We start from the raw sequence: 20976 nt of genomic DNA on the forward strand, positions 1-20976 counted from the left end.
GAGAGAAAGAGAGAGAGAGAGAGAGAGAGAGAGAGAGAGAGAGAGAGAGAGAGAGAGAGAGAGAGAGAGAGAGAAAGCTCTTGTCCCAAAGACTTATAGTTTGCTTGGTGGGGTGAGGGAGTTACATATTGATTTGGTGGGAAAAGTGGTGCATGCTCTTCCACGGGAGGGCGTGACCTCCTTAGATGGGTGGAGGTCTGTTGACTCAGATCCTTACCTTGCTCCAGACCACCTCTGGTCATCTGTTGTTGTAAAAACTGATACCTGGCTGGAAGCAGTTAATCAAAGCTAGTTATGAGCTTCTTCTGTAGGCACTATGAACCCCCTCCCCCGCTACATTTTCTAACTTCTACTTAACTGTAGAATGTTGAATAAACTTGGTAATTGTTAGCATTCTGGTCTCTGTCCTCAAGTCTAAAGGAAAGCTTTTACATGTATCATACTTAAGTATAATGTTTGTCGCAGATTTTGTAGATAATCCTTAACACATTAAGGAAGTCCATTCTATTCTCAGTTTGTCAAGAGTTTTTTTTATTGTGAATAGATGTTGAATTTGAGTTTTCTCTATATATCTATTGAATGGATCAGAAGGTCCTTTAAAATGTAAATGTGATGATTTACATTAATTGATTTGTAAATGTTAAATTTTTTAACATTGCTGGGATAAACCCACTTTGATCACAGTGTACTGAAAGAATAGGCTCTTGAGTTAGACTACTTGAGTCAGACCTATGAAACCTGACTATCCTACTATCTAGCAGTGTGACTTGGGCAAGTTACTTAACCTCTCTGTGCCTGAGTCTCCTCATATGTTGAAATGAGGATAATAATAGTACCTAACTCACAGAACTACTGTAAGCTTTACTAATATGTCCAAAATGCTTAAACCAGTGCCTAGAACATAGTAGGTGCCATATAAGTGCTTGCTATTTTTTGACTGGACAATAATTTATTTAGGATTTTTGTACTTGTGTTCCTGAGTGATTTTAGCTTGTATTTTTTCTTTCTCATAAATGACTTTGGTATTATGATTTTTGCTAAACATGTAAAATTAATTGAGGGGGTGTTGTCTCTTTTTCTGTTCTCTGAGTTTGTGTAAAATTAGAATTAATGATTTCTCGAATATATGTTAGAACTCACTTGTGAAGCCATCTGCCCTGATGGTTTTGTGTGGGAACAATTTTCAATTTAAACTCTTTGATGGTTATAGTTCTCTTCAGGTTTTCTATCTATTGTATATTTACTAGGACCTTGTAAATCTAAAATTTCAATATATTGATATAAAGTTATTTATAATGTCTTATTATCTTTTAAATGTCTGCAGCATCTGCCATGAGGTTATTTTTTTGATTCCTGACATTGAATATATGTGCCTTTCCTATTTTTTTCTTGATCATTCTAAACAAAAATTTGTGAATTTTATTAGTCTTTTAAGGAAGCCAACTTTTGGGCCTTGCTTAACCTCCCTATGGTATCTTAGCTTTTTATATTATTAATTTCTGCTTTGTATTATTTTTTCTTTCTACTTATGTCCATTTTGCTGTACTTTTCTTAACTTCATAAGCTCATTAACTTTCAGTCTTCCTATACACGTTTGAGAAGCAGAGTTCCCTTTAAATACTGTTCAACCCATAAATTTTGCTATGTAGCATTTTTATTATTATTGAGTTCAAAAAGTTTTATAATTTCCATTATGATTTCTTGTTTGACCCATGGGTTATTTATTGGTGTGTTTATTAATTTCCAAACAAATAAGGGTGTTCTAGTTATATTTTAATTTTTACTATTAGCTTAAATGCATTGGTCAAAGAATATACTCTATGTAATTTCATTCCTTTGAGATATGTTGAGGCCTGCTTAATGGGCTAGTATTGTAATATTTAATGGCCTCTGTATTCTTGAAATAAATGTGTAAGTGTTGGATGTAATATTTTATGTATATCCATTCAGTCAAGTTGATTAATCCTGCTGTTCAGAGTGTAGGAAAATAGTCAATATTATTGTAATAACTTTGTGTGATGCCAAATGGTTACTAGACTTATTGTAGTGATCACGTCATAAGAAATATGAATGTTGTGTCACTAGTTATATACCTGAAACTAGTATAATATTGTATGTCAACTATATTTTAACAACAACAAAAATCCTGCTGGTACAGATTTTACTGATGTTTTTGTCTTTTTAACTGTTCATAAACGACCTTATTTTATGCTTTTATTTGTTCTGACAGGTCTGTGACTCTTTTTATCTTAGTTTTGCCTTCTTCTGAATTGATAGTTTTTGATCATTCCATTTCCCCTCTACTAATTTGGAAGTTAACACAGTTTGATTATATTATTTCTGTGGTGTCTAAAATTGGAGTGTAGGTATTTCACTTTGGACCCCATGAAGCACCAGTGAGTGAATGAGAAAATGAGATGGAGAAAGAAAGCCAATGCAGGCTACATTAATGAACCAGTTACTGCTGTGGGAAGCTGGGGCTCAATCCAGCTGGAAACCTCTGGCAGAATTTGGAGAACATGTTTCAGCATTCCTATCCCAGGATCAAGGAGGCTGGTATTTTCATTCAGCAATTCTGATCTGTCATTGGGTGAGGGTCTGAGAACAGCTGCAATAACTCCCAGCTTTACTGGCCTGTCCTATGTGGAGGCTGGATATACCTCCAGAGATATCCCTCAGGCAGAGTCCCAGGTGCTTGCAGTAGGACAATATCAACATACGTAAGCATGGTACAAGCTGAGGGAATATGGGCAGGGCACCATCATCTGCTTAGAATTACAATATGCATAGCTAACTTATCTAAGTCTGAAGATAATCAATATTTTACCCTTCCTGGATACTATAAAGATCTAGAACACTTCAGCTCCATGTATTCACATCCCCTGATATTTATAGGCTATTGTTATTGTGTATTTTAATTCCATCTTGCTTATTTTTAACCACATAGTGCATTATTTTTTAAATGTCCCACATAATTACCCACATAATAGCCTGCTTATTTGTTCTTTATTCTTTCTTGCATCTCGGACCTTCCATTTGGGTCCACATTCCTTTTGTCTGAAATACGTTATTTAGGGTTTCCATTAAAGAAGACCTACTAATGGCAAATACCTTGTCCCCCTTTTTTTGGCTGAAAATGCCTTTAGTTTGTCCTGATTCTTGAAAGACTTTTTCTGGTTATATAACTCTACGTTTACAGGTATTTACTTTAGCACATTGATGATATTGTTCTCCTGTCTTCTCCCTGCAAAGTCAGCTCTCAGTGTAACTGTCATTCTCCAAAGATAATTGGTGTTTTTATCTCTGAATGTTTTCGATATCTTCTCACAGTCTTTGGTGTTTTCTGAATGTTTTTAATATCTTCTCACAGTCTTTCCTGTTCTGCAGTTTTATCAATAAAATGTCCAGGAGTAAGCTGCATTTTACATACCTTGCTTAGGAGTCACTGGACTTCTAAATGTAATCTTTCATAGAATTGTTACAGGGATTAAAATAAGTGCTCAAAAATATTACTTATTGATTCTGTGTATTGATATCTGTGCCAGTTATGAATTCATTACTTTACATCTCCAGCCCATCTGTCTGTATTTTGTGATGTAAGAGCTGGACTCTGCAAAACCCAATTAATTCTCCTTTGCCAGCTACCTGTATGGTAGGTTCTGCCAATAGGGGGTGCTGGAGGGACACTCAAGGCTTGAGGAAGCTGAAAGGATTTGTTTGTTTTTGTGACCTGCCCCTGCCTCCCCGCGAAGGTCTGGTTGTGGTCTTGCAATACTGTAAGCAGTCTTCAGAAATGATTGTCTTCACTGAGCTAGTGGCTCAATGCGTGGCTCGTCCCTGCAGTGGCATTTCCTGCATTCCTGAGGTGGTGAGCATTCCTGCAGCAGCTGTCCTTTTTCATCAGAGCTGTGACTGTCTCTTCTATGAGCCCGTACCCTAAGTTTCTAAGTTTTTCCTTGTTCTATTATCTCCAGAAGTTTTCTGCATCTGCCACCTCTCTTGCACCTTAGAGTTCTCTTTTAGCCTCTTAGTAATTAACCATTTTTTAAAACTTACCTAATAATTTCTTATATAAATTTTACATTACATTTTTCCAGTTCAGATTACTGGTGTGGTTTCTGTCTCTGGACTAGACTCTAAGATATAGTATTGTTCATCAGTGTTGGAATCTTTTCAAATTTTACTCTGATCCATTCTATCTCTCCTCCACGCTGGAGACTCCAATTTGACATATGTTAGACATTTTCACTCCATACTCTATGACTCTTAGCTTTCTCTTTTATATTTAGTATTTCTTTTTCTTTCTCTGCTGCATTTTGGAGAATTTCTTTAGCCTATTTTTCAATTTACAAATTTTCTTTTCAGTTGTGTTTAAATTCTGTTAAACTCCTCAACCGATGTGTGTGTGTGTGTGTGTGTGTGTGTGTGTCATATATTATATGACATCTATCTCTATCAGCGTTTTTAGTGGTTTTCAGGAAGAGGTTATGTCTTTCTTGAGAGCTAGTCAGACATATTACTGGAAACTGATATGTTAGATGTGGTATTTTTTTCTAAACAATGTAAGCAATTTTTATATTTTGGGTTTTTATAGTATATTCTAGAAACTGATTTGATCTAGAAATCTCTGGAGTCTAGAGTATGGTGTTTGGGGAAAGAATGACAAACTACCTTGGTCTTTTGTGCAGTAAACATAGTAGTACTATTTTCTCATGAGGTCATGACCTGAGATAAGGAAACAAATGCTTTACCAGGAGCCTACATGGGAAGAGCGGCCACCAGTGAACCGTACTCCCAGGCTATATGGGAATGGTATGCTTTCTTTCCTTCTTTCATTTCTCCTTTCTCTTCTTTCCTCCCTCCTTCTTTCCTTTTTGTTTTTTATTTCTTTCTGTATATGTGCATTCATACATTCATAATCATAATGAACATTCATGTAAGTGTGGGTAGAAGGCCATTATGAGGGAGCAGATTTCTGTCTATAGTGAAATCTGATTCTGACTACAAATCTTGATGCCTTCTGTAAAGGATGGAAAAATTAATAATCGAGGAGGGGACAAAGAGTATTACAATATCAAAGTCATATATAACCTATGTAACTACTATTTTTAAAGTTTCCTGTTAAATTGACACATAAATGAGAATAGGGTACTTTTCCGAAGGTAAGGATTTCAACGTACGGGAAGCCACAATTTAAATTTCTCACTGAATTGAACAGAGAACTTTGAACAAAACGATACTATTGAATAAAACAAAAATGTCACCCCAAAATATGTCACTTTGGCATTCTGATTAGTTTGCATTAAAGGCACTTAATAAAGAATAGATACAAGAAGGATACTCTGACCCTCCCTTTTCTTCCTTAAAGAATGAGATAACACTCCCATATGAAAGGTACCCTCCCTGTACCGGGAAGAAGGAAGACATTCTTGTCACCAGAGATGGGGAAAGCTGTAAAACAAATGTTGTTAAACTAAGTCTTATCTTCCTAATTACTTCTTTACCATTTATTATCCCCAGCCCAAACCCCTTTGTCTTGTTAATTCTTCACAAATGTATTGTTTCTTTATCTAAGAGGTACAAAAGCTTCCTGTTTCGGTCACATCTTTGGGTCTTCATTCTCAGGTGAAGAATCTCATGTACACACAAAAAATTAATGAAATTTGTATGTTTTTCTCCCGTTATGTGACATAAATGTTATGTCAGTTTAATTCTTAGACCCAGCCAGAGGCTCTAAGAGGAGAGAGGAGAATCTCTGCCCCCCATATACTGTTATCCCTATTTTACACTTCAGAACTGAGGCTTAAGAATCTCAAAAGTTAGTTTTCCTAACTGCCATTTTCATACAAATTGTTGGTGGCAAATCAGGATGGCAATGTGTGTCTTTTGACTTTGAGTTCTTGTTGCTTCCTGTTGTACAGGGCAGTCAGGAGAAGCAGGAAGTGTCAGCATTGCAGCAGAAGTGCCTTGGAACTTTCACAGAGACACATTGTGTTGATTCTACATCCTTCAAGTCTGTGATTTGACTTTTGAAAATCAAACAGTTGCAGTGACCTGAAACAATTTTCCTCTCCTATCTATAGTCTTGCAATGGCTCTTAATATCACACAGACCTCCTTTATTCCCTCCACCACCACTTACTGGGAAGGGCCAATGACTGACCCAGCCTGGAACAGGTAGATTCTCTCTCTAAGGAATCTGTGCTGAGAGACCTAGTCAGCCAGCTGTGAGGAGATGAGTTAGAAGGTTCTGGTATTTCAGGTGCAGAGGCCACCATTTAGAATAGCCAAAATGGAGCCATGTGTAGTAGATGAGCAAAAGAAGAAGCCAGTTTGAAGGGAATAGAAACAGAGAGAGAGAGAGAGAGAGAGAGAGAGAGAGAGAGAGAGAGAGAGAGAGAGAGAGAGAGAGAGAGAGAGAGATTAGCTGCCTAATGATGTTTTGGTTCATGGGACACAGTTAGATAGCCTGCAATTTGTTTCCATTGTATTCTCCTTTTAATAATTCCCTTTTTACTTGGGGTTCTTTGAATAAATTTCTGTGCCTTGTAACTTACTGAGTCATCACCCATGGAATACTGTGTACTCACTGCAATTGCATGTGGTGTAACTGACAACAGTCTACTAATCAACCATTGTTTTGAATACCTACTAGGTAGACCAACCTATGAGATTGTATAGAGCATATAAAATGTATTATATATGTTGGATTGAGGTTTGCAAAACAAGTTATTTACTAGTAGGGACAGGACTATGGCTGCACATGTGTGAGACTGATAAGAGAAGTGAAAAACATGTTTTTGTGTGAAACTGAGCATAACAAAATTGAGTGATAAGCACCTTCACCTAAACAACTTCTGGTTACCACCTACCTAAGAAGTAAATAAGTCCAAGGAAAAGAGGACAAAAGCAGAACTCCAGAGAGATGCTGTGAGTAGTCTGGGCACTCGGCTAAGACCCTCCATGAGCCTCTGGATGAGACACTATCTGACAGAGGCCTCTGTGAGTGGCAAGCCCCCACACGGGGACTCTCCGAAGCTCTCCTTGCAAGACCAGCTTGCCTCAGACCCGACGTGGGCCCAGTCGCCTCTCCCAGACCAGGGACCTTCACCACCTCGATTGACTCTGGACTTGGTTCGTTATTAAGTTCTATTCTATTCTGTATAACCTTCTGTGCTTACCAGAGCATTGGCCTCTGGAGGGACATTGGCTCCCAAATAAAGCTGTTAGTCACTCTATGTGAACCTGTGTGACAGGACTTTGTTCCCCACTCACGTCACAAGTACCACGCAGGGACATAGGTCCCTGATGAGGGGTAATGTCCTCTTGACTTTCAGGAAGAGATTGAAGTTAGCGACTGCCCTTATAGGCACTCGCAACAGAGGTTCAATAGGGGATATAAGGAGAACTGAGCCACGGTCTTTGATCTGAAAGAGCTGGTGGTTCAGTCTATCATACTTGCAAAATTTAGTTTGGGAAGTGAAATTAGCACAGACAAAACTGGGAACAAATACGTGACTCCATAGAATCAAGTGCTTGGTTGAGTGGCATTAATTCTAAGGGAAATGAGTTCATAAAAGGAAATTTAAGGAGTTCTTATAAGAAATAGAAGGCTTACAGTTCACTTTGAAAGAACTGTCAGGATTTGGATTGACTGCAAGTTGTGGGGAGGTTTGGGGGGACGTGCTTGCCAAATGCTGAGAGATGGCAGTGGTGGGGGAAGCTGCAGATGAATAGGGAGGAGATGGAGGGATACGTGGGGCACGAGGAGAGAATTATAGACTGCGGCTGGCATAGATGTTAGAGGAAGCCTCATCAAGTTTTTTTAAATTGCTCTTTGGCCCTGCCTTTTTCCAGACTTCATCTGAGATTCCTTCTTTAACCAACATTCCTCAGCCCTGAACACATTTCCTGTCCTCCTCTTTTCCCTCTTTAATTTTCTTTCTTGAACATATTTAAATTTAAACCATTCTTTGTGGCTCTCTTTCCTAAAAGAAGAGAAGAAGAATGGCGCTGTGGGGAGATGATGCACCTCTCTGAACTTAGTGGTTCTTCTAAGAATTAAATAATTTCCCTGATGAGCCCGGTTGATTTCTCCCATCTAGAATACCTTACAAACTGAACTTCACCCCTTGGCCAGCCTTGCGTGCAGCTCATGGCCCTTCCCTTGCTTTTCCTAGGAGCCCTTCCCCAGAAATTTCATCATCTCCTAGAATAGCCAAAACAGTTTTGGTGTATTTTTCTTAGTTAGCGTTTAACCAAGCATCGTTTCTAAGGGGTGGGCTGAACTGACAGAAGAAAAGCTGACAGCCTGAAAGTCAGGAAGACAATTTTGGCTGGGTGACTTCCCTGGCTTCTGGAGAAAGGGAAGTAGAGCAGTGGACAGGTGACATTAAGAGTGAGATACAATGGAATCTGGCTTCACCTCCAAGGACACTTATCTGAGTCATTTTAACCCTCGAGATTACCTAGAAAAATATTACAGCTTTGGATCCACGCCTTCTGCAGAAAACCAGATCGTTAGGCTCCTTCTGAAAACTCTTTTCAAGATATTCTGCCTAGGTAAGTTTGTCTGCTGTCTGTGTTTCCTGCCCGTCCCTGACCCCAAATGTGAGTCATCTAGATGGGGTCTCAGGGCATGACTGGGTTTTTGTAGTTATTGTTATTTGACAGCCCTTTGGCATCACCTATTTATTTAACTAGGATAAAAACTAATGTTTGTACGGATATTTTACAGTTTATTACCTTGTTTCGTAATACAAAGGGGAAACCAGAGGTTGGGAGTCCTGTCCTTGATTCTACATTGATTTGCTAGGTGACCAGTGCCAACCTTTTAACCCTCATGATGGGCCACTTAACAAAAGGAGATTCTAATACTTATTCTGTTCCTAACTCAAAGGAATGTTGTGAATATGCCTCGGACTTCCCAACATATGAAGAATTGGATGCTTTTTGGATAAAGACATTATATAAGTTCAATTATTTTTTTTTAAATTAATCTTCCCCAAAAGTATTCTTTAATAGTTTTGACATTCGCTGTGTAGCAATCTTTCTGGATCAGGGGTCTGTTCACCAGATGTAGATTATTTTTCTTTCTCCTAGACCTAAAATATCCTAGCAGCATGCCTTCACCCTGGATTAGGGAATAGAAAATGGAAAGCTGTTTTATTTTATTTTATTTTTTTTTTAAGTTGAGGGTAAGGAGCCTTTATTTTAGCTGAAGTGTTCTAACATTATTATTTTTTTTTATTAAATTTGTTGGGGTGACAATTGTTAGTAAATTTACATAGATTTCAGGTATACAATTCTGTATTACATCATCTATAAATACCACTGTGTGTTCACCACCCAGAGTCAGTTCTCCTTCCATCACCATATATTTGATCCCCCTTACCCTCATCTCCCTTTCCCGCACCCCCCTTATCCTCTTGTAACCACTAAACTATTGTCTGTGTCTATGAGTTTTTGTTTCTCATTTGTTTTCTTGTTCTTTTGTTGTTTTTGGTTTATATACAACATATCAGTGAAATCATATGGTTCTCTGCTTTTTCTGTCTGACTTATTTCACTTAGCATTATACTCTCAAGATCCATCCATGTTGTCACAAATGTTCCTATATCATCTTTTCTTACCGCCGAATAGTATTCCATGGTGTATATATACCACAATTTCTTTATCCATTCATCTACCGAAGGACATTTTGGTTGTTTCCATGTCTTGGCCACCGTAAACAAAGCTGCAATGAACATTGGAGTACACGTGTCTTTATGTATAAATGTTTTCAGAAGGACCTATATGCTGAAAACTATAAGACATTTTTGAAAGAAATTGAAGAAGACACAAAGAAATGGAAAGACATTCCGTGCTCATGGATGGGAAGGATCAACCTAGTTAAAATGGCCATATTACCCAAAGCAATATACAGATTTAATGCAATCCCCGTCAAAATCCCAATGGCATTTTTTAAAGAAATAGAACAAAAAAAATCATCAGATTTGTTTGGAACCACAAAAGACCCCGAATAGCCAAAGCAATATTAAAAAAAGGAAAGCTGTTTTAAAAGAAGACTTTGACAGAGAAGAGTGAGTAGCGATGGTCCATTAGCATGGGATGGTGTGTCCTCGGGGCTCTCCTTGGGGCTCTCCATCACAGTCCTGGCAAAAACAATGCAAATCAGCTCTATCTGCCACTGCATAATGCCTGACTCCCCTTCCCCATTTCTTCCTCTAAACCAGACGGTGTGAGGGGAGATCTCCTGATTGACATCGGCTCTGGTCCCACCATCTATCAGCTCCTTTCTGCTTGTGAATCCTTCAAGGAGATCATTGCTACTGACTATAGTGACCAGAACATTCAGGAGCTGGAGAAGTGGCTGAAGAAGGAGCCAGGGGCCTTCGACTGGTCACCAGTGATGGCCTATGTGTGTGAACTCGAAGGGAACAGGTAGAGAAACTGGGGTCTACTTCTGGGCTTTCTGAGGGTACTTGAGTGACAGTTTGTGTTTCAGAACCAAAAATTATCCTTTGAATCCAACTTGAAAAGCAAAGGAGAAAGAAAGAGACAGACCAGAGAGAAATCCAAGTGGAGAATGAGAGAGCAAGAACAAGATAGATGTGTGTGAGTGTGTGTGCATGCATGCACACACACACCAGAACAATAGTAGAGACAGGGAGAGAGTTGAAGAGATGGACATGGAGCCAAGAGGAATGGCTGCAAAAGCTTTCCAGACCTGTGTGTGGGTTCAGTGTGAGGGCCAGGTACATTAGGACCTCGTTTTAGGACAACTTCAAGAGGCAAAACCAGATCCTCACTAGCAGCTTTTGAGTGTCAGTGCTTGTTCCCTGACTGCCATTTTGTTGCTGGCCGTCCAAGCCCACAGAACTCCGCTGTAAGGGTGGTGAATGCTGACACCACCAGATACAACAAAAGCCAACTATGTTTTTAAAATGAGTTTAGCAGCACAAAGGAATTATTGGAAAAGAACTTGTTACTCACCATCTATTAGAGCTTTACATACTCGGAACTAATGACCCAAATCTGATACTACCCTAGCTACAAGTAAACTTATGCAAACAAATCTAGTTTAAATTATTATTTCACCCCACATGAGAAATTGGCAATAGCTTACCAGCCAGAGGTGACCAGTTCTGCATTTCACTGTCATTCTTTTGTCCTGATGTATCTCCAACTCTCCTGCCCATCTAAACATCAGCTCTTCGGGCATCATGTCTTTGCTGGTAGGCAAACTGCCAATCACCCATAGAATTTTTTGCAAACTGCATGAAAAGACAACGTTAGTGTTTCCTAGGATCCTGCTAGCCCTGTCTGCTACTTCTTGTATGATCAGTTATATTAGACTGGTGCAAAAGTAATTGCTGTTTTTTGCAATTGTTTTTAACCCTTTAAACCTCAATTACTTTTGCACCAACCTAATACTTATTTTTTTGTCCCCCTGCTCTTTTTTCTTTTTGTGTACATTTTTCCTGTCTTTTCCCACTGCCTTTACCCAGGATTTAATTTTCACATGAAATCTTTCTCTCCTTTCCCCATATTCCTATATTCCCCCCTCTGATCATATATCGCACACTGTGTGTTGCACAACATACTCTGGCTTTCCTTTGCTTGTCTTTTCATTCATGATGGGAAGGCATATATATTTTTGATTAACATATCCCATGATTTGGTCAGGGAAGGGCTCTGATTTCCTGATAAGACAATGCCCCTCAAGAGACAAATGCTAACACTTTTGGCTCATGATGAAAGGAGCAAACATTTGATCATTCATTTAACAAACTTATATTGATCACCTATGATGTGCCACCGTACTAGCTACTGGGATAAAATGGTAAATAAGACAGAGGAGGTCCCTTGTCTCCTAGAGCTTACATCAGGGGATGCAGGCAAGTGCCAGATCATTTGGGGCAGCAAGGCCAAGTAAAAGATTGTGAACTTCAAGTGTCACAAGAATTCATTAGAGGTATAACCAAGAGAGTGATGTGATCCAGTTTACATTTACAAAGGTTTCTCTGACTATAGTGTGGAGAATGGATTAGAGGGGTTTAGAGGAGAATGAGAGATGCCCCAATTCGAGCTATGATCTCCCCCAAATCTGCTCCATTTCCCTGAATCTGCTCATGTTCTCATCTCCTTGAATGGCACCATCATATAATTAATTGGATAAACCAGAAGCCTAGAAGCCAACCTTGTCATCTCTCTCTCAGTCATGTTCTAAAACCAGCACCAAGTTCTGTCCATTTTACTTTCTAAGTTTCTCTTGAACCAGTATCTTTCTTCCCGTATTTTTCATCACCCTGCTCCAAGCTACCACCCATTCCCTCTTAACTGGCCTTCTACCTCCACTGTCATTCCAATATAATTAAATCAAAATATAAATCTGATCACATTGCTGCCCTCCTTAGTGCTCTTTAATGACTTCCCATTGCTTTCAGGATATAAAGCAAAATTCTTAATGTGGTCCACAAAGCCTTGCTGTGTCTGCACCTGCTGACCCCATTTGCCTCACTTTCTGCCATGCCCTGTTTTGCTTTGTGAGATCCAGCCTCATTGGCATTCTCCTCTCCAACTTTCCTCCCACCACGTGGCCTTTGCATGGAGGCGTTGCAAGTATATGCCTTTGCACTTGCTATTTCCTCTTACTGGAATATTCTCCTCCCCTTCCTCTTCTCTTTGGCCTGGTTAACTCCTCCTTATTTACCCTTTCTATCTCTGCTTACCTGACCCCTTTTTGGAGGAATTTTCCCTGATACTCGAGACCAAGTCAAGTCCCAACGTCTCTCCATTAGATCCATGTCCCTCCTCTCCTTAGCATTTACCACAACTTTAACTTTTCATTGTTGTGGATGATCATTGGATTAATTCTTTCTCCCCCACAAAACTGTATGCTCCATGAGGATGAGATCTGTTTCTCGTTTGTTCCACCTTGGGGTCCCATTGACCAGCACTCTTACTGGCACATAACAGAGGTTCAAAAAATATTTGTAAAATAAATGACTGCATGCATTTTGCTTTCTAGACTCTCCCTCCTAGAATGTCTTTTACCCAATTTATCTGTTCCTTGCTCTTAGAATTCTTACATTGGCATCCAAGCTTATTCAGTTTTTTTTTTTTTTATTTCCATTACACGTTTTGATGGTTCTTCCTCAGGAGGCCCCCAGCTGGAACCTCTGGAGATGGGGTTTGGGGGAGGTGAGTGTAATGGAAAAAAAGTGTGTCCAGGGGATTCTGATGTACCACCTGCCTAGCAGGGACAGGACAAGAGAAAGCTCCTCTAAATCTCAGGACAATTACCTGGGATATGGAAAGACATTCTTCAAAGTGTTCTTCCCAGGAGTGCTACTCTTTATCCTTCTATTCCTCCCCACCTTCCCCTGATCCCTCCGGCTTTTATAGATAGCATATTTATAGAGGAAATAGCTGCCTTTTTTGTATATTGATTCATTTGAAAGAGTAGATCTTTAGAACTAAAGAAATGGCCACACTGCTGTTAGCTTGCTGTAAAACTGCATAACAGTTTTCTGGTGTGCGTTTTACCTACCCCTTGAGCGACATGTGAGGCTGAGTGGTAACTGTGTCTCCAGGCGAGTCCGTTTCCCTGTGGGTGAACATGCAGGCCCCGAGAAGCCCTGAGGTGTAATCTTTACACAGCTGCCTTGGCAACTGGGTTCACCAATGTTTGCTACACATCCAAGGACAAGCAGGTATCCACAACGGTGGGTGTTTCTAACAAATTTCCCTCTCAGATTGGCACATTCTCTGTGAGCTTTCTAGACTTCACAGTGTCTCCCAGTTTGGGAACAATTTCCATCATCATCTGACTGGCAAGTACTAGTTCTGTGATAACTTGTGTCTTTAAATAGCTTAAAAAACCATAGGGCCCAGAGTTCCAACCTGCTTCTGATATAATCACTTAAATAAGTACGTATTCCCAAAATATTCCCAATATAGAAGATCATCCTTAAACACATTCAAAAGGACACTCTACTGTCACCTCTTTAGCTTTATGTGTACACTTAAGTTATCCACATGTGCAGATAGGTTATTTGAATTGTTTCGATTCTAGATTAATTTACCTATTCAAATCCATGTTTCACACAGACTTCCATAATGTTGAATTATTATTTTTTATCCTTAAAACGTTCTGTCAAATTATCTAATTTCTATCAGGCTGGACGGCAGCTTTGTAAATGATCACCCTACTTTTAGAATAAGTAACTTTCCTGTTTTGCCATAACTGAGTTGGAAAAATCCCAGGACCTGGGATTTTCAGTGAGAAAACCAGAAAAGTCCAGACCAATCAGGACAAATTGGCTACCTTATTACCATTGTTACCCTTGATAGGGAAGGAGGTAGAGCTAATTAAAAGTAATTATTATTTCTTGTATATACCAGTTTATTGGTTGTTAGTAATTCCCTGAAAATGAATACCTTGCTAAGCTTTTTCTCTCTTTCTCAGTCTCTCTCTCCCCTTTAATATAACAACTTTACTGAGATAAAATTCACATAACATTCAATTCACCTGTTTAAAATGTGCAGTTCAGTAGTTCTTATTATATTCATGGAGTTGTGCAATCCTCGCCACAATCTTAGAACATTTTCATAACTCCCTACACACACCCTGTACCCATTAGTACCCACTCCCATTTCCCCTTTCCTCTCAACACCTAGCAATCACAGGTCTGCTTTCAGTCTGTATAGTTTTGCCTTTTCTGGACATTTCGTATAAATGGAATCATACAATATGTGGCCTTTTGTGTCCGGCTTCTTTCACTGAGCATAATGTTTTCAAGGTTCTTCTATGTTGTGGTATGTATCGTTCCTTTTTAGTACCGAATAGTAGTCCATTGTATAGATATACTACATTTTATTCAAAAGTTGATGGACATTTGGGTTGTTTCCATCTTTTGGCTATTATCAATAATGCTGCTATAAATACGTACAGTTTTTGTGTGAACATATGTTTTCATTTATCTTGATTAAAAACATATGAGTAGACTTCCTAGGTCACATGGTAATTCTATGTTTGAGGAACTTTCAGACTGTTTTCCAAAGTAGTTGGACCATTTTACATTCTCATCAGCAGTGTGTGTACAGGTTCTGTTTCTCCACATCCTTTTCTTTTTTCTTTTTTTTTTAAATTAAAGTTTATTTTTTTAAATTAAAGTTTAAAATTAAAGTTTATTGACAATTGTTAGTAAAGTTACGTAGATTTCAGATGTACAATTCTATATTACATCATCTATAAATCCCATTGTGTGTTCACCACCCAGAGTCAGTTCTCCTTCCATCACCATATATTTGATCCCCCTTACCCTCATCTCCCTCCCCCCACTGCCCTTACCCTCTGGTAACCACTAAACTACTGTCTGTGTCTATGAGTTTTTGTTTCTCATTTGTTTGTCTTGTTCTTTTGTTGTTTTTGGTTTGTATACCACATATCAGTGAAATCATAGGGTTCTCTGCTTTTTCTGTCTGACTTATTTCACTTAGCATTATACTCTCAAGATCCATCCATATTGTCACAAATGTTCCTATATCATCTTTTCTTACCACCAAATAGTATTCCATGGTGTATATATACCACAACTTCTTTATCCATTCATCTATTGAAGGACATTTTGGTTGTTTCCATCTCTTGGCCACCGTAAATAAAGCTTCAATGAACATTGGAGCACACGTGTCTTTATGGAGAAATGTTTTCAGATTTTTGGAGTAGATACCCAGGAGAGGGATTGCTGCGTCATATGGTAATTCTATTCATAATTTCTTGAGGAATCTCCACACTGCCTTCCATAGCGGCTGCACCAGTCTGCATTCCCACCAACAGTGTATGAGGGTTCCTTTTTCTCTACAGCCTCTCCAACACTTGTTGCTATTTGTCTTGCTGATGATAGCCATTCTGACTGGGGTGAGGTGATGTCTCATTGTGGTTTTTATTTGCATTTCTCTGATGATTAGTGATGTTGAGCATTTCTTCATATGTCTATTTGCCATTTGTATGTCCTCTTTGGAGAAATGTCTCTTCAGGGCCTCTGCCCATTTTTCAATTGGGTTGTTTGTTTTTTTGTTGTTGAGTTTCATGAGTTCCTTGTATATTTTGGGTATTAGACCTTTATCGGAGGCACTGTTTGCAAAAATCTTCTCCCATTCAGTTGGTTGCCTCTTTATTTTGTCGATGGTTTCTTTTGCTGTGCAGAAGCTTTTAAGTTTGATATAGTCCCATTCATTTATTTTAACTTTTTCTCCACATCCTTCTCAACACTTATTATTATCTGTCTTCTTTATTATAGCCACACTAGTGAATGTGAAATGGTATCTCGTAGTTTGATTTGCATTTCTCTGATGGCCAAAGATGGTGAGCATGTTTTCATATGCTTATAGCTAAGCTTATGAAATGGAAAATTATAATAAACATAAAGGATATTTATAAAGACTGATTATATCCACTAGGTTTAAGATTTTAACTAAATATTTAAATAGGTATCCACAAATAATTGCTATTATCTCAAATCGTTCTACCTGGAAGTAAATCTCCAAGTTTTATTTAAACCATTGACTTTTTGTCATAACCAGAAAATGGTCCCAGTGTCTCTGTCACCTGCTCTGATGTTGGGCCATCCTCTGCTCTCTTCAAGCTTTGTTGCCCAAGTGGCTGTCTTCTCCTGGAGCCAAGGGACTATGTGTTTCCTGAATGTAAGCCTGGATTTGTACCCCCAGTGTTTTGTTGATTAACTTCCTCAAAAGGCTAGATACTCAGTCATCACTCCTATTATCTGGTTCTGTGGCCTTTATGGGCACTTTACACACTCATTTCTTCCCTTTCTCTTACCTCTCTGAGTTAATGCTAGTTCTTTCTCCTTTGTCTGTTTCTCCGGTTTGTCTTGTGCATTCTATGTTTGTTTAATTTTGTTCATTTGTCAGTTTGTTCCTTCATTCCTCCCCTAAAAAATTCCAAAAGGATCTATGGCACTCTGTTCCATCTCCTGCCCTTGCCTTCTCTGCTCCTTTCATTAACTGATTTTCTCTCAAGGAACCCCATTGATTTGGCAGAAAAGGATAGGCTTCCCAGCAAGGCTACCAAAACAATCTCCTTCAGAAAACACACTCTCTGCAGTATGTTTTGGAGCCTGAGAATGCAAACCTGAAGTTCTTTTCTCTCTAGAGTGGCCCTGGCCACAGCTGTGTGGTAGTGATCAACAATTTCTAAAAATGTCTATGGATGACCTCACTCCCTTCATTGATCAGCAGCTACTAAAAAATACCACATCAGCATTTTAAACCCACTATTACCTGATATTGTATGGGTGAAATGGCCACTACCTTGCAATTTGGCAGAGGACAAGGGTAATAGTAATTAATAATAATAAATGAGCCAGGCACTATTATAAGCAGTGAAAGAAGAATAATTTCATGGGGGCAGTCCAGTATAAACGCAGGCAGCTAGGTATTTTTATTATCATTTCCATGTTATTCACTTTATAAAGAGATCTAACCCAGCATAGGATAATGTGGTCACATTCAGATGCCAAAGTCGTCCCTCATTTCTTCTTTCTCTGCTTTTACAATGGGGATGGCACTAAGGATATAATATTTGTGACAATATAGTCATTTTCAGCCCTGACCCAAATGACCTGGGGTCGCCATGAGTGGGGTCTCAAGATGTTTATTGGTGTTTGCATTTCAGAATGAAGAGGACAGAGAAGGAGGAGAAGTTGAGGCGGGTGGTCAAGCGGGTCCTGAAGTGTGATGTGACTCAGAGCCGGCCGCTGGGTGCTGTCTCCCTGCCCCCAGCTGACTGCCTGCTCAGCACACTGTGCCTGGACGCTGCCTGCCCAGACCTCGCTGCCTACCGCACAGCCCTCAGGAACCTCAGCCACCTGCTGAAGCCCGGGGGCTACCTGGTGGTCCTGGATGCCCTGAAGAGCAGCTACTACATGGTTGGTGAGCACAAGTTCTCCAGCCTCTCTCTGGACCGGGAGGCAGTGGAGGCTGCAGTGAGAGAGGCTGGCTACACCATCGAACAGTTTGAGGTGATCTCTGAGAGTTATCCTCCCACCATGGCCAACAATGAAGGACTTTTCAGCCTGGTGGCACGGAAGCTGAGCAGCTCTGCATGACATCTTCTGATCACAATTAGAGCAATTCCTCTGACTTAGCCAGTTGACCTCAGTCATTGTGCTGAGTAGAGGCTAATGGCTGGGGCCCCGATGGTTCATCTAGGACAGGGTTGTAGCCATCAGTCAACCTAGGAACCATTGGTTGACTACACTCTGTGTCTAGTGTTCACTGCCTGTGATTACAACAAATAAACAAACAAATAAACCCCCTTATTTTCCTTAAGCATCCTGATTATGATGGCTCAAGCCCACATATCCTTATAGAGAAGTGTCTGAAATTATTCAGTGTTCATTTTCGAGGGGGCCTGCTGCCTCCTACTCTCCCAGGTATAGGCTTCTCCTACTCCTGCCTTCTTTGGGGACCCTGTCCTCTGCTGGGATCCACTGGTACCACCACCACTTCTGGGCTCAGGGAACAGCTGTTCCCCTTGCTCCTGGGTTCCAAGTCTGAGGTAGGTCCTTCTCTTACTTTCCTCAACACACCTAAGCCAAGGCTGTGACTTCTACCTGAAAAGAAGTTTAGGAGTCAGAAAGAGAGATAACAAGCACTATCTTATAGCTGTTATGAGAAACAGGTGTCTTCACAGCCCACATCCTTAGAGAGCCCTGGAAGGGAGCCTGTTGGCATAGCTCATGACCAAGCATCTACTTGGAGTTAGCTTACATCCCCAAGGAATACTACCCTCTCTGGTTCCTAGGCCCCATTACTACAATGCTCCAAAACAGAGATTGACAAAATATGGCCCATGAGCCAAATCCAACCTGCTGCCTGTTTTGTAAAATTTTATTGGGACACAGCCATGGCCATTCGTTTATGTGTTGTCTGTGGCTATTTTTGTGCTATCGTGCCAGAATTGAGTATTTGTGACAGCAAATGTATGCATGGCCTGTGAGGAAGAGAGTGAAGAAATAAAATGAAGTCACTGTGGTCAAGCTACTAAATTATTAACTTCAAGTTAGCTGAGGCATAGGGAAACAATTATTTTTGTTTTAAGTGACTTTGTGAACTTAAACTTTTAAACTTACCAGTTCTGTGTGAATATCTGGGTGCACATCAGTGCCTTGTACATTAATGACTGGACATACATCAGACCTTCAGTTAGCCATCTGAATGATGCCAAAAAGAAAATGTTCCATTGTCTAGACCACTGGACATATGATGATTACCACAACACATGATGATTGCCATTTGAACCAATCTGGGGGCTAAGAATGTAGAACTGAATCATCTGAAGAATATACTTTTTACTATACAAATTCTCAGTTTTTCTTTTCCTTTCAGAACACTCTATATATTGCCTAGTTGCTTGTGTTTCTAGTTTGCAAACCCTAAGAACCTTGAAAAAAAATCTTTGTCATTTATTTCTAGCCAAAGCTCCTCACTGTTTTGAGCTTGGTTGACATTTAGCTAAGCCTAAAATAGCTATTATCTGGATCATGAAAAAGTTTGATGACCCCTACCCTAAAGGTGAGAGGAGTTTCCCTCCTCACCCCGGTCTGAGGTCCATCTTTCCAGCCCTCCTTTCTCATCCCAAGATTTCCCTCTTCCTAAGATCGCTGACAGAGGACATTTCTGCTCCCCACAAGGGAGAGTCCTTCCTCTCCACTGCCCCCACTTGCATGGACAATCACATTGGAAAACAAGAGTCCAACATCAGTACATTCTTGTTTACGTGGCTGTTTAAGACAATAATGTTTTAACATAGGATGTTTTCAATTGTTCAAACTCATAAGATATTCACATCAAAACTCAATATTCTAACCTGATTACAGTTTCTAGGGATTGTAGATTCCATCCCAAATGACACTAAACAGGCCAGCCCTTGATGGAGAAAGCCAAGTTCAGCTCTGTTCTTTTAGTGGGTGGAGATGATGGGGCCTGCATATCCTTTCTGCAAGCAACTGTTCCCAGAAGAGCATAATTAACCCTGCAGGAGCCAGCACCAAAGTTACCTGGGCCACAAAGAAGTTACCAAGACTTTAGAAACTGGGTTTTCTCAAACATGTGCCATGGTCCTCAACAACCCAGAACAAAGGCCACAGCTTCTGAAACATCTGCCTTTGGTTACCTCCCCAAACAAGGTCCCTGGCTTTTATTTGCATAACTGCAAACAAAAAACTACAGGTATTTCTTTAAAACAGGATGTCCTGGTTTAAATCTCTTTTAAAAACACGTAATCTCTTTTTAAAACAAGTTGAAAATGATAGATTTTCTACTTTTACCTATGAAAGTTAGGGGGTGGGGGTGGGGTGGGAGTGGGCAGGGAGTCTGAGACCAGACTGGCCACACAGTTTTAGAATGCAGAGTCCCTAAGCAGACCTAGTTTCTTGTGATTTTTTTACCTCTAAGATGACTATGAGGTATGATAAAAAAAAAATATGGTGAATGTTTAAATTTTAAAAAATTTATTACAGTAAAAGACACATTGCTATCAATCTCCCTCAAAATACTCCTCCTTGCTTCGAACACATCCCCATTGTTCTTGCCACTTTCTGAAGCACTTCTGGAAGTCTTCTTTCAGATTCGGGACATCAAGGCAGCCACAACAGTGCAACTAAAGACACTCACAAAAGAGGACTTCCAGAACTGCTTCAGAAATTGGCAAGAACAATGGGATAAGTGTGTTTGAAGCAAGGGGGAGTATTTTGAAGAGGATTAATGGCAATGTGTGTTTTACTGTAATAAATTTTTTATATTCAAACATTCCCTGTATTGTATTATAATTTTTATTTTATATATTTTATATAATATATTTTATTATATTTTATAATGTTTATTTTTCTGTTTCCCCCCTAATCTGTGAGCCTTTGGTTTATATTTAGATTCCCCAGCACTTTGGCCA

The 20976-nt window shown here is 39.6% G+C and overlaps 1 protein-coding gene across 2 annotated transcripts; it reads left to right on the top strand.

The window, feature by feature from the left end:
• Positions 1–8279: 8279 nt before the first annotated feature.
• Positions 8280–19395, top strand: LOC308503190 (nicotinamide N-methyltransferase-like). 2 transcript variants are annotated; one of them, XM_081062299.1, is made up of 3 exons: positions 8280–8561; positions 10235–10442; positions 17701–19395. In XM_081062299.1, the coding sequence occupies exons 1-3, from the start codon at positions 8408–8410 to the stop codon at positions 18131–18133; spliced, it is 795 nt and encodes a 264-aa protein (XP_080918425.1). In that variant the 5' UTR covers positions 8280–8407; the 3' UTR covers positions 18134–19395. The 2 variants fall into 2 exon arrangements, with proteins under 2 accessions (XP_080918425.1, XP_080918426.1); XM_081062300.1 differs by lacking the exon at positions 10235–10442 and having other exon boundaries at positions 8293–8561; positions 17701–19385.
• The last annotated feature ends 1581 nt before the right edge of the window (positions 19396–20976 follow it).

The sequence above is a fragment of the Rhinolophus hipposideros genome (assembly GCF_964194185.1).
Source record: "Rhinolophus hipposideros genome assembly, chromosome: 10".
Lineage (NCBI taxonomy): Eukaryota > Metazoa > Chordata > Mammalia > Chiroptera > Rhinolophidae > Rhinolophus > Rhinolophus hipposideros.

What these genes read in the sequence shown, in the direction of transcription:
- LOC308503190 (XM_081062299.1), top strand. Translation starts at nt 8,408, where the DNA reads ATGGAATCTGGCTTCACCTCCAAGGACACTTATCTGAGTCATTTTAAC. An exon ending in TTTCAAGATATTCTGCCTAG is followed by an intron (nt 8,562 to 10,234) that starts GTAAGTTTGTCT and finishes CCTCTAAACCAG; the next exon opens with ACGGTGTGAGGGGAGATCTC. An exon ending in TGTGAACTCGAAGGGAACAG is followed by an intron (nt 10,443 to 17,700) that starts GTAGAGAAACTG and finishes TTTGCATTTCAG; the next exon opens with AATGAAGAGGACAGAGAAGG.